The sequence below is a fragment of the Cucurbita maxima genome, unplaced genomic scaffold (assembly GCF_002738345.1).
Source record: "Cucurbita maxima cultivar Rimu unplaced genomic scaffold, Cmax_1.0 Cma_Scf00024, whole genome shotgun sequence".
Taxonomy (NCBI): Eukaryota; Viridiplantae; Streptophyta; class Magnoliopsida; order Cucurbitales; family Cucurbitaceae; genus Cucurbita; species Cucurbita maxima.
Window position 1 is genome coordinate 1571483 of NW_019272040.1, and position 18980 is coordinate 1590462.

At 39.4% G+C, this 18980-nt stretch overlaps 1 protein-coding gene across 2 annotated transcripts; it reads right to left on the reverse strand.

The window, feature by feature from the left end:
* Positions 1–491: 491 nt before the first annotated feature.
* Positions 492–17706, reverse strand: LOC111497741 (piezo-type mechanosensitive ion channel homolog). 2 transcript variants are annotated; one of them, XM_023148654.1, is made up of 21 exons: positions 17300–17706; positions 14695–14775; positions 13964–14123; positions 13708–13865; positions 12556–12712; positions 12241–12427; positions 12032–12147; positions 11724–11808; positions 10740–10955; positions 10481–10658; positions 10036–10164; positions 9746–9919; positions 9340–9576; positions 6711–8258; positions 4155–6628; positions 3650–4045; positions 2592–2750; positions 2005–2514; positions 1449–1593; positions 1218–1362; positions 492–1054 (listed from the first exon to the last, which is right to left on the reverse strand). In XM_023148654.1, exons 1-21 carry the CDS (start codon positions 17346–17348, stop codon positions 919–921), a joined length of 7440 nt encoding a protein of 2479 aa, XP_023004422.1. In that variant the 5' UTR covers positions 17349–17706; the 3' UTR covers positions 492–918. The 2 variants fall into 2 exon arrangements, with proteins under 2 accessions (XP_023004422.1, XP_023004423.1); XM_023148655.1 differs by lacking the exons at positions 13964–14123; positions 14695–14775; positions 17300–17706 and adding an exon at positions 13126–13217 and having other exon boundaries at positions 13708–13795.
* Between the last annotated feature and the right edge of the window lie 1274 nt (positions 17707–18980).

Below are 18980 nucleotides of genomic sequence, written 5' to 3' on the forward strand. Positions count from 1 at the left end.
ACCCCTTCCTTTCTCCGATCATCAAGCCCATTTCTCCATTTCTTTGTCTTTCATTCTCCTTGTTGTTCATCCTATGCAAAAAGTTAAGTCAAGCTTGAAACCAGCTCACTCTCCCTTTTGTGCCTCCCTTTTGTGCCTGTAGTCTTTTGATTAGGGGATCCCAAGAGAGCATACCGCCCTGCTATAGTCACTATGGTCACGAGTCTATTTATAGTCCAAAACCAAACAAGTTCCTTGCAACAATCATTTCTTAGTCCTCACCATTTAAGAAATAACTCTTAGTCATGTCAAAAATTGCTAATAAATAAATATGTGAGAAAATTTTGAACTTTTATGTTAATGATGTTATGCAACGTTAAATGCAACCTTAAAGAAAGGAGTAGATAATGTCGTAAATATGAATTGATTCACTTTGTATACTGATACTGTCTCCTCGACAATCTCGATAAGCCTGTTAAGATTTCCTTCCTCACCTTATAGAAAAAAGGCAATGACTATAAACAAGCATAATTAATGAAATATGCATCAGATCAGTGCAACTGTTCTTGGCTGTTCTAATTTTCTAAACTCAAAATCTAAACTATTCATAAACTACTCAATGAAAAAGTGAAAAACAAACCACTCAAACCTACATTTCCTTACAGAATTAGTAAAAGAAAGCCTGTTCTTCTGTTTTTTAAGCTAAAACTACTGCATTACACTAATCAGATCATCTACAAACATGAATGTTCTTGAATATCCACAATCCATTTTTACTTAGTATTCCACAACATCCTATGGTAACATGGCATGCTCTCAAGAACACACTGATCCTGAGGCTGGCTTTCACTATAGCTGATGTTAGTCGTATGCATATCTTCTCGGTTTTCGGTAATGGCCATCTAATTATCTAGCAAATGTAAGCTTAAACTTTGCAGCCTAATCTATTTTTGTGTATTCAAGCAGCATATGAGGAGACCTGTAGATTTTCACAAGAGTCCAGTATAAGACCTCTTCAACTCCAAGCTCTCCCTCAGCTCTAGCAGCATATATGTCTTCACAAATAGCTATCAACCTACAAAAAGAGGCCATTGGCCCAAGATATACCAAGATACGAGTGGTTTTAGAATGACCAATATCACTTTTTTCGTTCTTGTTTTAGTTAAAAAAGGCATGACATAAGTGATTTTTGCAATTCTAGAATCGCTTCAATTGCAGAAGTGATTTTGTTACATTACCTGTCACAAGAAGGAAGATTCTCATAGGGAATTCTCATTCTCAAGTCAGAGCATTGAAGTCTTATAAAACGGCCAACTGCTAGAACAAAGGTTATGTAAAGACCCCAGATGCTGAACTTGCTAAGAGTGTCCCCCAGAATGCCCTCTGAAACAAATGTTAAGGTTAGTGATATGGTTTTGAAACTCTGCTCTATTAATCATCTTTTGTCATATGATTTTAATCGGACTTACGAGGTGGTATTTCCTCAGAGATTACAAAGGCTACGGGTCCGGTGAAATGTCCACATTCACTGACGTTTATTGGCTGGATGTCGTGGAAGGACCACCACTCGTAATTTTCACGGTTCAAGATGAGATCGGCATTGACAAAACTGTCCTGTAAATGATCATTGGATCCTTTATTTGAATAAAACTCACAAAGTGTAAAAATGAGTAGAACTTTAACCGCCCAAGTGTTACACCCAAGCCCACTGCTAACAAATATGGTCTGCTTTGACTCGTTATATATTGTTGCTACCAATTGCAAGATCCTACATCGGTTGGAGAGGGTAACAAAGCATCCTTTATAAGAGTATGAAAACTTCTCCCTCACAAATGCATTTTAAAACCGTGAGGCTGACAGAGATATGTACCGGGCCAAAACAGACAATATCGGTTAGTGGTGGACTTAGGCTGTTACATGTTTCAATATCAGAAACAGGTACACATAGACTATGAGTAATTTATATAGTATGCATGGTAAAGAATCTCATCAACAAAAAAGTCATCTAGATGGTGAAGGGAGTACCTCTTGTTCCAGAGGTCTAACATCACCAGACCCTGTGACACGAAAGTACCTTTGGTAAACATTTTTTATCCGAAAGCCATTCATCGAGCCATTCAGAACCTTCTGAACATCAGAAGGATTGGGAAGATCTCGAGGATCAACAACTCGGTCATATTGTACAACCTCCTTCCCTTTTGGTCTGTCCCTCGTGAGTATCCAAGTGAAAGAAACGCTTATATTTTGGTTCCGGTCAAGGGAATGAATGAACCTGGACTGAACCACACCAGGAACAAGCCACAGAACACTTGCATCAGCTTGACAACAAATCAACTGAATATCATTTTTGTTATATGGACCCAGATAGCCTCCTGGATCAAGAACCAAATTTGCATTCAAATTGTTCCATGAGATCTTTTCACAAAGAGTGGTTTGGTAGAGTGTTAATCTTCCTGAAGTTGTCTTGATATCAACCTGGCAACTGGCATCTTTGATTGGGTTTTCAACGTTTGTTGGGTTGCCACTGCTATACATCTGCAACAAAAAGGTACTACTCCTTGCATTATCTTGATGGGAAACATTTAAAAAATTTATGCTATGAAGTTCCTTACCAGCATTGGAGCCCAGATGACAAATAATAATATGAAGAACAGGCATATTCCATTGCAACATTTGGTCATTACGGTTTGTTTCTCTCCCTGTTTGTGCTGAGATCTGTTTAGGACTGCATCACATTTGACAAGGTACAAGCTTGCATTTATGTCCTCCAGCTGAGAGAAGAAATTCAAGATGATTTTAGAGCACAGGGTGAGCAAAAAAACTATAATGAGGCTACGTGAGATCCCACGTCGGTTGGAGAGGGGAACGAGGCATTCTTTATAAGGGTGTGGAAACCTCTCCCTAGCAAACGTGTTTTAGAACCGTGAGGCTGAGGGCTAAAGCGGACAATATCTACTAGCGGTGAGTTTGGTCTGTTACAAATGGTATCAGAGCTAGACACTGGGCGGTAAGCCAGCGAGGATGCTGGGCCCCAAGGGGGTGAGATCCCACATTGGTTGGAGAGGGAAACAAAACATTCTTTATAAGGGTGTGGAAACCTTTCCCTAGCATATGCGTTTTAAAATCATGAGGCTAAAGGCCAAAACGGAGAATATTTGCTAGCGGTGGGCTTAGACGGTTACAAATGGTATTAGAGCCAAACACCGGGCGGTGTGCCAGCGAGAACGCTGGCCCCCAAAGGGGTGGATTGTGAGATCCCAAATCGGTTGGAGAGGGGAACGAAGCATTCTTTATAAGGGTATGGAAACCTCTCCCTAGCAAACACGTTTTAAAACCGTAAAGTTGAGGGCCAAAGTGGACAACATCTTCTAGAGGTGGGTTTGGTTTGTTACAAATGGTATCAAAGCCAGACACCAAGTGGTGTGCCAACGAGGATGCCGGGCCCCCAAGGGGGGTGGATGTGAGATCCCACATCGGTTGGAGAGGGAAACGAAACATTCTTATAAGGGTGTGAAAACCTCTCTCTAGTAGGCATTTTAAAATCATGAATGATGAAGCTATGAATAAGGTCTCCACCGAATAACCGATATTCCTATATATTCTATAAATTTAAGATCTCTTTTAAGGCATTTTTAGTAAAATGGTATCTTTAGAACGATAAAATACTCACCTTTAGCCAGTCGTACATGGTCAGAGATGTCGACGTGCACGACCAGTCCAGCACACATCGTAATTCATACAAGAAGGGAAGAGCCCGATAAAGCCTGTAACCTAGATAGTTAATTCTTGAAACTTCGCTCGTCAAAAATTGTCGATACAAGGTGCTTTTGTGCGGGAGACCGTATCGAATTTGTATTGCCTGAAGTGCTAAAGAAACCGCCTTAGCAAGAAATATAGCACGGAGCGCCAACTCTCCAGCGTGCTGATTGGAAGGTTCCATTTGCCATGCATACTCCGTTACCGCATACGTAAAGAGCACGAGGTTGAAAAGGTAAAAGATCACTTTACCGGTAGCAAACGAGCAGAGGTATATACATCGATCGAGCACGATCAAGAAGAATATTATCTGAGACACACAATATATTTAGTTAAGAGTAGCAACTGCCATATCCAAGATAAGAACACTGTCTTCTAGTTGATACTATCAAAAATTATATGTAAAAGTTAGAGCTTACCATCAAGACGAACACAAACTCTTTTGGGAATTGATCTTCTAGTTGATACACATCAAGAAACTCACTATTGTTTTTTATGACAGATTGATAGAAAATTGCGACGAAGAAGAACACCGTCAAGTCTGCGCCAAATACATACGCATATAGATCGATTTCCCTCTTGCCTCCCCCAATCACGGAGAGTATTCGATACGGGAATCCAGTGTTTTCAACAAATCCGTTACGTTGTGCAAGACGAATCTCATTTGCTACATCAGCTGCAGGCGTAAGCGAGTCGCACCATTCCGAACAAGTATCGCTTGAAGGAGACGAATATTCTACCTCTAAAACAACCAAGGCCACCTCTGTATTCTCTTTACTTCTTTCAATGCTCTGAACATGAACTCTACTATAAAACGGACAAAGTCGAGCGTTCTGTTTCTTACACCTCTCTTCATGGATAATTCGAAGCAACTGGTTTATTCCCGACTCGATCCTCTCTGGCTGAATCCCGTCTTCTGGCCATATTTGGACATCCATAGACACCTGGATAAAGTAGGGTGGCGATTCGGCTCCTTGAGTCAGTGATTTCCAGTACTTCCATGAACTTCTGAGCATAACCATCACCATTTTTCTCCCGACGTATAGGAATTCGTAAGCCCTCTCGGTCAAGCCATAGCGTCCAAGACTGTGTTTTCTGGGGAGAGCGCTTTTATTGAACGCATTCAAATACGTCCACTCGCCATCTTTTGCTGTTATAGACCTTTGCAGCAGAGTAAATAAGTAAACCAGGAACAAAGGCAATGAACTTACAACAAAGGATGAAGTAATTCTATTTGTAGGAAATCCCAGTTCCTGAAGAAGATCTGAATTGATAGCCAACCCACAATGCTGGATGATTATCTGGTACAGATATTGCAGCAATATGTACAATTCTGTGTAGATTAGCATGACAACCCAAAACATATAACCCGGACCAGCGTTTACACACAGGGCATAGACGAAGAGCGCTGCGAGGTAAACCATGGAAAGTAAACTAAAGTTCCACAAGAAGACGAGGATAAAGCAACAATAGCACACGACGTCGTTGTTGGACCGCATTTGGGACCATATGTAATGAAAAATCCTTCCTAACTGCATACTTGCAGGGTCGGAACTCTTATCAGACTGCAGTGAGGAAGAACGCTCCAAATCTGCATACCTTGGTTGCTGGCTCTCTATCTGATCATAAACTCTGTCCTCGGTATTGGTCTGTTCGTTCATGTCGTCGTCTTGCGTGACATTCAAGAAGGTTGCGAGATTGCTAACAGCTTGATTTCCAATCGATTGCACCTGGGAAACACCGTCGCCTATAAACTGTACAGCAGACATTAACGGGTTACCTTTTGTCGAACCTTTATGTTTCCTTTTTCTATCCGAATCCAAAGATACGTCTGAAATCTGAGAATTGATTTCACAAATGTCTGCAACGGGTAACTCCATCGACTGCGTTCTCGACTCTGTTGTTATTTCTGTTCTTAGATTAGCCAGAGATTCCTGTAATTCAAGCTGGGAAGAAGAATCATCTCTAATTATCTGTTCTACCTTCCCATGTGTTCCTTCTATATCAGTTGTCATTGCATCATCATGTATCCTAGAAGTACTCCGCTTTCTAAGCGATTCGTCCCCGGGACTTGGAGAAGCGTTATTGCCATTAACAGATGAGTTCATGTTATGAAGCTGAATTTGCAAATTGAGCATCTCTGATTTCATCTTCTCCACTTGCAAGTTCCGCTGCCGTTTGCTCTCCTCGGAATCTCGGATATGTTGTAACTGTTCGGTTTTCCATGCAGCTTTCTTTTCCTGCTCCCGAACAATGGCACCAATCTGCTCCGCTTCAAGATACCGACATACGTATTCGAACTCTTGAGACGAGAACATGTACGACTGGAGAGAGACCAACATGAAGATAATAATCTCAACAAGAGCAGATCTAGCAGTAATTCGAAATCCATAATCATACTTGTAAAATCCAATCATCTCAAATATGTAATGCATGGTTTCACACTTGCCGGCACTAACTTCTCCTACAAGTGGAGATTGGTAGGCTAATGAGAGAATAATAAGAGCAAAGTTGTATGCACGCAAGAACTTGAATACTTTGTTCTTCTTCTTCAGAATTTCGAGTCGTAACCTAAAGAAAACCAGTGCGAAGGCGAGATAACCAAGATGTAGAACATCATATTCAAGAGTTCCAGTGATCAAAATCAAAGCCAGGACTAGATCCAACAAATGACAATAGCAATAGAGTCTAAGATAGTCAAGGATAGTCCACATGCTTTTTGTTTCAAAAGATAGATCCCTCCAAACAAATGTATTTTTACGTTGGGACATCATTTTATGATACGTAGATGATAGCGAGAAACCAGATAAACGATCGGCACGGAGCTTGAGAGATGAAAGCATGAACACCACAAAATAACTAAAAAGCATCCTCGAATCGTCGACCGTCAGTCCTGCATATGAGGTAACACTAAGAAAATGACACACCAAAATAAGAAGAAAACATCAGGATACAAAGAGGTAGAAGATTTATACCCAGCCAACAGTTCAGACAAAATTTGTAGTAGAGATTAGAGATTCTCCAGCAGTCATGACAATGAACATCAGCTTTGCTTGGAATAAGCCAATTTGAATTCATCATGTTCTTCCAGAAGGCGATATATTCGAGTATAAGAATGGAAGCAAACAAGAAGACAAATATGGGCCATAGTTTTCGTATAATACCCCGATCCAAAAGAATACAGGCAGCTAACAACCCGACGTAGAACAGGGAGACGGAATTTAATAAAGCGAAACTCGTTAGAAGCAAGGAGATCATGGTTATCTCAAGACCAAAGAGATAAAACAAGTTCTCCATCCAAAATTTCATATATATCTCGAAAATGATCTTCTGCATTTCGAATCTTTCCTTTCTTAACGATGTAATTCGTGTTTTGTCCCATTTGTGGCTTTCCTTGATGCTTCCCCATATAAAACCAAATGGAGATTTTTTACTGCTGCTACACTCAGAGTTCTCTCTTTTACTGGATGCATCATGAGGCATTTGAGCCCGACCAGACGCGAAGGATGAACTTGAAATATGATCCGAAACTTCCTGCGGTACAAACGATCTTCCAGAATCAAATGATGGCTTATTTTTCTCATTAGAAGAGGATATGTCATCATAGTAATCATCTTCTTCTGAGACAAACAGTGGACAAGGGTCATCCCACTTCCCTTTATTTAGAACAGAACCTGGCATCCTTTCCAACCAGCGAAAGACGTTATATTGGAGCGTGGATGCAGCAATTACGAGTACTTTTCCCCTTAAGCCTAATTCCAGACCCCAAAATCCGGGTCGAAATACACGAAAACCCAGAAAATAAGATAAATGAGCATGCTTTTGTCCAGGAAACATTTCAGCTTGTTCACCCCACATCTGGAAAAGATATTCAGCTGTCATGATAACTCCAGTATATGCGAGAAACAACTTCGAGGGGATATGCGACGCCTTGGGTAAAGTCGCACATACGACGAGGCCAAGTAGATATAATAATCCAAATGCACTGATTGGTGATATGGATGCATAGAAAAGAGCAGCAAATAGAATCTTGTCACAGTGCCATATCAGGAAGCGTTTTATAAACCCACCGTATTCTAATAACCCCGGTTCATCGGAACTAAGATACCTGCTCTGCCTTCTCTCATAGCTATAAAGTTGCATCACAATCATCACAGCCAAAGACTGCCAACAGTTTTGCAAAGACGACGCCTCTGAGTCGTAGCCCAAATAAAAATTAAGATCAATTGATCTGGATAACCATATCCTAAAGCTGGAAAAACTGCTCATGCAATATATGAAGATAAAAACTATAATTGCATAGGCTTTTAATGGGAACCATAGTCGCCTCTTCGTTCTTTCGACTAGTTGTCGTCCAATTATCCAAACAAGAAGAAGGAACAAGTATCCGAAGGATATGTAATTTGGTTTGACAAAACAAACCGTGAGAAGAATAGTGAGAAATGCAATATAGGTTCCACATGATCTGTACATGGATAGGAACTTCTCTCCAATGGAACTGAGGAATGATGCAATCTTTCTCTCTGCAGAGAAAAAAATAAATGAGTCATAAAAGAAAATGGATAACCGAGTTGAAAAACGTCAGCCCAAGCCCAAGCCCACCGCTAAGAGATATTGTCCTCTTTGAGCTTTTCCTTTCTAGCTTCCCCTCAAGGTTTTTAAAACGCGTCTGCTAGAGAGAGGTTTCCACACTCTTATAAAGGGTGTTTCGTTCTCCTCCCTAACCGATGTGGGATCTCACAATCCATCCCCCTTCAGAGTCCAGCGTCCTCGCTGGCACTCGTTCCTTTCTCCAATCGATGTGGGACCCCCCACCAAATCCACCCCCTTCGGAGCTCAGCCTCTTTGCTAGCACATCGCTTGGTGTTTGGCTCTGATACCATTTGTAATGGCCCAAGCCCACTGCTAGCAGATATTTTCCTCTTTGGACTTTTCCTCAAGGTTTTGAAAACGCGTTTGCTAGGGAGAGGTTTCCACACCGTTATAAAGGGTGTTTTGTTCTCCTCCCCTTCGAGGCCCAGCGTTCTTGCTGGCACACTGCCTCATGTCCACTCCCCTTCGGGGCTCATCCTCCTCGCTGACACATCGCCCCGTGTTTGGCTCTAATACCATTTGTAACAACCCAAGCCCACCGCTAGTAGATATTGTCCTCTTTGGACTTTTTCTTTTGAAAAAAAAGGCTAAATCTAAATTGATAAAGAGAGTATTTTCAAGAGTACAAGGAAACCAAACAGAAAATAGTATAATCCACTGACACTTCTCAACAAAATAGTGTTGCCAAAAGAAAGATTGAGATTTATTCGGGATACTAAAACGTTATGTTTCAAACTAGACTTTTATAATAAATTTTGGGAGGAAGCAATTATTTGTCCCTCTTATACTCTAAACAGACGGTTACTAGAGTTTAAGCAGCAATATTCCCCTGCATGCCTCAAAAACGTTTTCCTAAATAAAGCTGTTCATATCCCTCATGCATCACTTTGATTCAACCAAAATAACTCAAACCAACAATCAAGTTCACATCAGCAGTAACTTTTTCTTCAATGTATCAGAGAACATATAGGAGAATCAATATAATCAACCATAAGTTTTGAATAGCTATACCGTGCGAAGGATTATCATGGCAATAATTATTTGACGTGGCTGTATAAACTGAAAGCAGAACGGATTTATTAAGACCAGCTCGTAAAATGCTAAATCCAACCGGGGGACTGGGTGTGTGCTGCACAACGGCAGAAAATGAAAATAGCATTTCAAAACCATGGTTATGAATTGAACAAAAGCAAGCAAGCAGAGCTATTTCCAGGAACTCCCATGTGCTATCACGACGTCCAAGGAGACCTGCACCAAAGCATCGAAAAAAAAAGGTTACTGCAACCTGTTTCAACACGATTTTGAAAAACGTTCGAGGAAGAAAGAAGTGATAAAATACAATAACCAAACTTCCGAACAGAACGTCCATTTTTTAGATCATAATATAATATCCTCGGAAGAAAAAACGTGCACATACCTAGTTGCAACAGGATTTCCCGGCATAAAGAACCTTCCCGACCTAACACATCAGATACCAAGTTGATCTGAAGAAGATATAATAATGCAAAATGAACCTCATTCAGAAGAATAATAGCCTGGCGCATCTTTCTGCCAACATCGTGGCTCAAAAGGTATAAGAGGAAGAACACCACTGAATAACATTGAAACATAGAACCAATAAGATAAAAATTTCTAGCTTTCAAGTCATAAGAAAACAAAAAGAATGTAAATGTCCACTATAATAAGTAATTGCATAGAAAAACATACCATACACAGCATGGATCAAACCGGGCTTCATTGCAACCAGGAATATCAACGTTAGCAGGATAGCTCGAGAGCTTTTGCGCAAACCCCATGCAATAGTTGCCACAATTAATACCTTGGTCTCTCCTGCCTCTGACAATTAAATTGTAAGATAACCAAGGAATTGGCAACCAATAGGAATAAAATTCAGAGGAAGATAACCAATGATTTCGCACATCTGCTACCGAAGAAACTTGCTAGAGGTAGAATTCGCCGTTTCAAACAACAGCTAGAGTTTTAGATGGTAGCTAGAGTTTTTAGAGACCTTCTCTAATGACAACTTGAATTTCGGGGAGTAAATATATGTATTTTTCTAGATTCAAAACAAATACAAGATCTTATACAGAAGAAAAACCATCCAACCTATAGCAGTAACTGAAACTCATAAGCTAAGGTAATAAGTAGTTACCTCTAACACTGGAGTTTTCGTTTGAAGAACGCTCGTCCTCATCAGACGAGCAAAGGAAAACCGAATTGTTTACAAGATTAACCAATGCAACCAGAATTCCAAGACCAAATTGTGCAAGCAGAAAGAATCCTGGTATAGGATAATGCCACAAACCCACCATCTCCCAAACATGCATGTCCTGCAGACATAACCAAGAAAGACTACAATTGATGGCTGTGTCCTAATGAAGAAAACATTTTTTTTTTCAATTTAATAATACCTTCCCGATCTTCCGATTCAAAAACGTGAATGCTACATTGAAAATATATGTGCTAATAGCCCAAAAGAGAATGAAGACAAGCAGCAGCCCGTTCAGTCGATGCAAGCGGAATAACGAAGGAAAGACATATACGATGTAGCCAACATAAGCAAGTAATCCAAATGCACATAGACTTGCAAAATGAAAACTCCAGAAGGACAGAGCAACCAAGGCGACCTGTCACAATGAACTCTGTAAGCTTTAAATAAATCTTAATAGGGGTGATCTTAGAGAAATGAGTCAACTCAAAATTTTGGATTTGTCATTTCCAATCTCGAAAAAGTACTACAATCTAATGTAGGCTTCACAGCTAGAAATAAAAGACGAGAGGGCTTCGAAAAACCTAGTGCTTATTATTTTCTTCCCCTGCTGCATTTTTTTCGATAACCACTGACCAACCCACTGATTAGGATTAAAATCTGTGACATCGACGGTTCCCACATCAACCCCTACTCGAGTCACAGGCCCACATTACTAAGGTCGGCAAAAAGAACCTAGTGGTTATGAACTAGCCCAAGGAATCCTCAACAAATTTGCATTTAGTCAGTTTGTTCCAAAGAGGGAACTCAGTTCCAAAGGAATCCTCCACAGCCACTAACAAAATGAGCTTTATCACTTCATCTGACATTTTTCACCCAAAAAACAAAAATAAAAATGAAATCAACTCGTGCTACTAATCCTAACCTCCCGAACTCAGGTAGGCTCAGACGATACCATTCAAAACTGGAAAAATCATAACAAAATATCTAGCCCAAACAATGAAACCAAATCAACATTCCTTTCATATATAGTGTCGTATTTATATTCAACGACATATCTATAAGATATTAATACACCCATGACTCTCTACAACCCACAAAGTTGATACAATTATACACCCATGAAGAGCAAAAACATAAGTATACTCTGGTCCACAATGAGGAGACTTTGGTTAGAAATATATACCGGGAAACCATACGTGAAAAAGTTAATAGTAAATGTTCGGAACACATCTCTCCTTAGCAGAACATTAGTGTGCCTCACACCAGACCTGCAACATTCAACAGCATGCATAAATGAGCAAAAGAACTACAATAATAATACAAATACCCCTAGTAAAGATAAGCGTTGAATCAATGATTTTTCAACTTTTTCTCAAGAAACCATAGCAAACGGATGTGAACAAGGGGTGAAAAAGGAAAAAACAAATATCTTGATGAGAAAGTGAAAAATAATATTATGCAAACCAGATATAAATAACTTAAGTTTGAGACCTCAATTCACGAATGAAAAATGAATGCTTAGAGGGAAGAAGCTGCTCCACTAAGTTGCTTTCCCTCGTTGACATAATGAAGTCCATTTCCTCAAGATCGCACTTAACACAAGAAAGCTGCATAGGAAGCATTACAATAAACTAATCAGTCGAGCAGAAGATCGGGGACCATGTGTTTGAAAAAAATAATTAGACAAACAAGTTACATACCATGATATAGAAAAGTATAAGAGAAACGTAGGAGCAGATCTCGGGCCATTCGGAGGTTGATGATATTTTAGACAGACCAATGAATTTAGCGACCCATTTCAACATACTAGGATACCCAACTGGAAGCTGATACGCATAAACGAGAAAAATAATGAAACCTGCATATAGTTGAAGAGGCCTCCACCACCTTCAAATAGCATGCAAAGTCAGAACATAAAAAAGCTGCCATTGATGAAAACAACTTCAAACTATAATAGAGTGCGCGTGCACCAAAATTTGTGGCCTGGAAACAATCGAGGATCTCAGAAGAACAACCTGAAAAGTCCTAAAAAGTTGCTTGTTAAAGACCAATCTACCAGACCTACACAGCTGCCAATGAAAAATGGAAGAGAAACCCATGACGGATGGCTAATTCCCACAATAATCTGAATGGCAGGAAGTAGCAAACAGGAAGCAACCCTTAGATGAGAACCTGCCATTTTCAACAGAAATTAAATTCCTGCGAGACTATTTAATTGCAAAAGAGGGCTTTGTACATGAGTATAGAGTGCAAAGTGCTCCATGTGCAGAAAGGTTGATTGATAACTAGTCTACACTAATCCTCCTTTCCCGACAAAGAGGATAAAACACCAATAATCCTAAAAGCTTAAGTGATCGAATTTAAGTTGATTTAATTGACTAAATTATTTCATATGATTCATGATTGCTTTAAATGTGGATCAACTTCAGACATGATGAACTTTTAATTCAGGAATAGAAAGAAAATTCTACCTGGTTAAGAAGCAAAATATATAAAATTGGAAAACGAATGCACAAAAAAGGAAAGTGCGTTGCGAAAAATGAAACAAAGGAAAGACATGGAAGTTATAATAGTGCTTTGAGCACCTTGATTTCTTCAAAGTGACAGCACCGGAGACGTAACCTAGCCAGTTAAGGCCAATGAGGTGCTCAGACCCCACATACAGAGAGGAATAAGTCTGTAAAGTCAAATAAAAAATAAAGAAAAATCATAGAAGCTCGTAAAGCTTTAAGGACAAGTTGCATGTTAAGCCTTAGCGTTGGTGCTATTTTTTTTTTTTTTTCATAAACAATTGTTTTTGGGCAATGTATCCATGTTCTATATGAATCTGACACTCCAATATTGATCGAAGGATGTTGGATACTTGGATGAAACTTATCGAACACATTGGATATGCATCAAACATTTGTCACATTTGTCATATATCAGAAAATTATTGAACACTTGAGCTGAAGTGCTTATTAAAAAAATCGACACAAAAAGATATCGAGGAAACTATTATAACTTGCGAGTACATCAAATTCATTATTTGCTCTCTTTTTTTCATGCATTATATACTTTGGTGAATGTGCATCAAATTCTACAACAAGGCATGCATATTGAATTGAAGTAATAATCTTACGGAAGGAAAAGAAATTAATATCAAATGGTACTAAATATCTACAAACCTAGACGATCAACAAAAGATGAGAATTGAACCCAGCATGAATCTCCCCTTGGAACAAGACCAATTCTGTACCAGTAGATATCAGCAGCAGCAACAAAAATTGCTAACAGCTGAACAACTAAGAAATAAATAACAGAAGGTGATTTCCATGACTGAATTCTGCAAATGAACCGCATGAAAAAAAAAAAAAAAAATCAGCTAGAAGAAGCAGAGGTGAACGAAAAGGAAAAGGGAAAATGCTGTCTTTCGGATCTTACGTCATGAAACCAATCAGCTTAGCCCACCATGCATTGGCTAAGCTCCAATTATATCCCTCAAGAGACCATATAACAAGAAAGGTTACTTGAGAAAGAATAACAAGCGAAGAGAATATGATAATTGGCCATAATACCAAAAATCGCCGACCAAAAATAAACCCTACAAGAACGAAGCACCATGTAAAATACCAAGTAATGAATAAATATATAAACAAATACGATCATGACACGTGAGCAAACAGTGGGGATTAAAGTGGTTACGGTTTCAAAGTGTTAGGAAACAGAGTGATATAATTTTCACTCTCTAGTGTGCAAAGACTGCTGCAAAATGTTATTGGGTATGTGATGTATTGCTGAAAGACAAAGGAGAAAAAGAAAGAAAGGGGGAAAAAAGAAGAGATAGAAAAGAAGATTGTTCAATGTAAGTCGAGTCACACCGCCCGTGTAAAAACCCAACTCCAGTTCTACCCTTATTTTCCCCTAATACTTGTTCTGGCTCCTATTATCTAAATATTAGTGAAAGTCCCTATCTCCTTGATTTTTGCATGCTGGGATCCTTTTTGTCACCCATTAGCCCTCTTTCGGCTGCACCTCGTGCGTATAAAGCCATTCATCAATGAAATTTGTTTAGTTTCTAAGAAACAGTGGAATATGAACTAACTAGGCGTAAACAAACAGTAACTATGAACCTAACAATGGTATTATCAACTGTAACATTGACAGAAAATTACCTATTTTATGTGCATTAAATTGAATGAAAAGAAACACCAATAAATCAGCAAGAGCGACCAAACTCCAATTGATTAAAGCCGCTGCAAAAAAGGAGAAAATAAACAAGTTAGTTAATAGTTCTGAAGGTCAAACAAACAATATTCACCCAAGCCCACTGCTAGCAGATATTATCTGTCCACTTTGACCCGTTACGTATCAACGTCAGCCTCATGGTTTTAAAACGCGTCTATTAGGAAGAGGTTTCCACACCCTTATAAGAAATGTTTCGTTTCTCTCTCCAACCGATGTGGGATCTCACACTCTTTTTGTAATTTCATTCATATTAATGAAATGCCTCATCTTAAAATAAAATCATAATTACTGTAACATTTAGAAAGGTATTTGCAAAACAAATTTGCGGATAGCCCTTTAATCATCCATTTCTCCATTGCTTTTTCACTAATAAAAGTTGGGTAAATCTTCTACACTACACAGGTGTTTGCTTAAGAGAGTTGTAGAATATCTACTTGAAGCTTGTGGTGACTTATGTCTAATGCTGAAGATTTCAATTCTTTAGTAGAATGCCTATAACGGTAAGACAGAAGTGGTCTACAGATATGATCAGTAGACTTCAAAGAGTTTTGTGTGCTAGTTTATTTTGTAACTTCTAGTTTCATATCTATGTCGTCAACTGGGGAGCTTTTTGCAACTCCTTATTAGTTAGGATTAGGGTATATCGTGTAACAGCCCAAGTCCATCGCTAGCAGATATTGTCTGTTATGGCCCATTACGTATCGTCGTCAGCCTCACGGTTTTTAACACGCATCTACTAGGAAGGGGTTTTCACACCTTTATAAGGAATGTTTCATTCCCCTCTCCGACCGATGTGGGATCTTAGATATCGTACCTCTCTTCCAAATGAACTTGGTTTTGTAATGCAAAGTTTGTACCCTATCCAAATAAATACGGTATGAAAACAAATCATACAAACAGCAAAACTGCAAGAGAAACCTGCAGAAACCTGACCACCTAAAGAAAATTCCAACATAGCATGCATTTTCTAGAAAAAGCAAAAGAATGCACAATCTAATACAAAAGCAATTCAAAGTCAAAGTAAGGTGGCCTATGACAAAGGTCAACCAAAACGTGACAATGTCGGGATGGTAGCTACACATGGCCTAGTTTAAATTGTTATATGCTCAGATTCCTACATCTAACATAGCTTTTTGTTCAAATTGAACTTCAAAAAACACCTTGAGATCAAGAAAAGGTCATCTAGGTCAATGCACGAATATCTATGTTCAAGGTAAGTCCTCAATTCCAAAGGATATAGGATATGCTCTCTTTTCCACTTTGGCATGTGGAAGAGGACTTTATCACCCTCTCCATTCTTTTTTCATAATAAGGGTTAGAACAGTATTCCTCATTGCTGCACTCTTTTCATGAATTTACTTAAATTCTTACGAATTACATTGAAAGCCAAACTTTGATCAAAAGTGGATTACTCAATCCAGAATGCAAGGCATAGAACCATATGAAGTAAAAGGTCCACGAGTACGTGTCGGGAATCACGATCCTCCACAATGGTATGATATTTTCCACTTTGAGCATAACCTCTCACGGCTTTGTTTTTTGTTTTCTCAAAAGGCCTCATACCAATAGAGATTGTAATAGCCCAAGCCCAAGCTCAAGCCCACTGCTAGCACATATTGTCCTCCTCGGGCTTTTCCTTTCGAGCTTCCCCTTAAGGTTTTTAAAACTCGTCTGCTAGGGAGAGGTTTACACACGCTTATAAAGAATGCTTCTTTCTCCTCCCCAACAGATGTGGGATCTCACAACTCATCCCTCTTTGGGGCCCAGCATCCTCGCTGGCTCTCATTCCCTTCTCCAATCGATGTGGTACCCCCCAATCCACCCCACTTCAGGGCCCAACCTCCTCGCTGGCACATCACCCAGTGTCTGGCTCTGATACCATTTGTAACGACCCAAGCCCACCACTAATAGATATTGTCCTCTTTGGGCTTTCCCTTTCGGACTTCCCCTCAAGGTTTTTAAAACGCATTTGCTGGGAGAGCTATACACACCCTTATAATGAATGCTTCTTTCTCCTCTCCAACTAATGTAGGATCTCACAGAGATAGTATTCCTTACTTATAAACTCATGATCATCCCCTTAACTAGCCAACGTGGAACTCCCTCCCAACAATCCTCAACAATACGACCATTGTTTGGTTTTATTTCTTGCAGTCTCTCAAGAACAAAACCACTATTTGCGTAAGTTGGCTTCACCCACCTGAAGTCCGCGAACGCTTGAAAACAGAACAAGAATTTCAACTTCTTAAATTTTCACCCTGTAGCTTTAAACCTCATCCCCAAACATCTCAAAACCCTTACACCTTCCCTCCCAACATGTCAAACACTTGCACCACATACCATGGCTTCCCACTATATCAGTTTAGATCCTAAAAATGTCGATCAAAATAAGTAGAAAAGTACAACAACCTAATCACAAACATATTACCTCCTTGAATCGGAGTATTAAACTAACCAAAAACACAGCAAGCCCTCAACCAATCTCAAGCCATAAACCAACGCAAATATCTCAAAAAATGAGCTCACGCTTACCAGTTAGAAGCAGCAGAGGCAACAAAAATCCACCAAGAAAACTCCCCATTAAAGACGAACTGAAAAGCAATCACTTCGATTCCATCGTTAGCACCGCTCAAGTAATGGGTTTTCGATTTCAATCAAAATCGAGAAAAACCCCATTCCCAGGAAGCGCTAGATATACAAATATCAGACGCTATCCAGTTCCAGAGAGTCAAAAAGTGAGCTGATTATAGGCTTGCAACAGAAGGAATCAGAATTGATGAACTGGGGGCGTCAGCGCCAAAATTGACGGCATGTGTCTTGGACAGTAAAGTTCGTTAATCGGGGAACCCAATTGCATCGCCGAAGCTCTGGAATGCGCGTAGAATTAGATAAATGGGTACCTAAATTCGGATTGGTTGAAGTTTGGAACTATGTTTAGGCCAAAACCCCAAATGATTAAAACGTTAATGAAAGAAGTTTTCATCGGTAACATATCATCGTTTAAAAAGAATTTAAGAAAAATTAATTAACACTAAAACTCGAGTAGATTATTTATAATTAATTGCAATCAAAGTATAAAAAATAATTATTTAAGGTGTTTCGAGGTACACGTTTGAACAAATTTTTAATATATTTATCTCCACGTCATTCCAAACAATATTATATAATCCAACATTTTAACAAATTTACATTAATTTTAAAATATCGAACCTTATTAGAAAATAAAATGATATTAAAATTTAAAGGAAAATGAAAATATTAAATTTATTTGAGTAATATCAAAAAAAAAAAAAAAAAATCGTAAAGTAAATCAAGGGCAACTATGTGACCTAATACTAGGTAGGACGACCAACTTGTGTCTCCATTTGAACATGCAAGCACTGATCAACTAGCTTGGTAATCAGACCCATAACATCACCAGACAACCAACTTGTCCCTCCATCTCAACATGCAAGCACTGATCAACTAGCTTGGTAATCAGACCCATAACATCACCAGACAACCAACTTGTCCCTCCATCTCAACATGCAAGCACTGATCAACTAGCTTGGTAATCAGACCCATAACATCACCAGACAACCAACTTGTCCCTCCATCTCAACATGCAAGCACTGATCAACTAGCTTGGTAATCAGACCCATAACATCACCAGACAACCAACTTGTCCCTCCATCTCAACATGCAAGCACTGATCAACTAGCTTTGTAATCAGACCCATAACACTACTGGACAACCAACTTGTCCCAACTTGTCCCTCCATCTGAACATGCAAGCACTGATCAACTAGCTTTGTAATCAGACCCATAACACTACTGGACAACCAACTTGTCCCAACTTGTCCCTCCATCTGAACATGCAAGCACTGATCAACTACCTTTGTAATCAAACCCATAACACTACTAGACAACCAACTTGTCCCAACTTNCACTAATCAATTACCTTTGTAATCAGACCCATAACACTACCGGACAACCAACTTGTCCCTCCATCAACTAGTCTCAACTTGTCCCTCCATCTGAACATGCAAGCACTGATCAACTAGCTATGTAATCAGACCCATAACACTACCGAACAACCAACTTGTCCCTCCATCAACTAGTCTCAACTTGTCCCTCCATCTGAACATGCAAGCACTAATCAATTACCTTTGTAATCAGACCCATAACACTACCGGACAACCAACTTGTCCCTCCATCAACTAGTCTCAACTTGT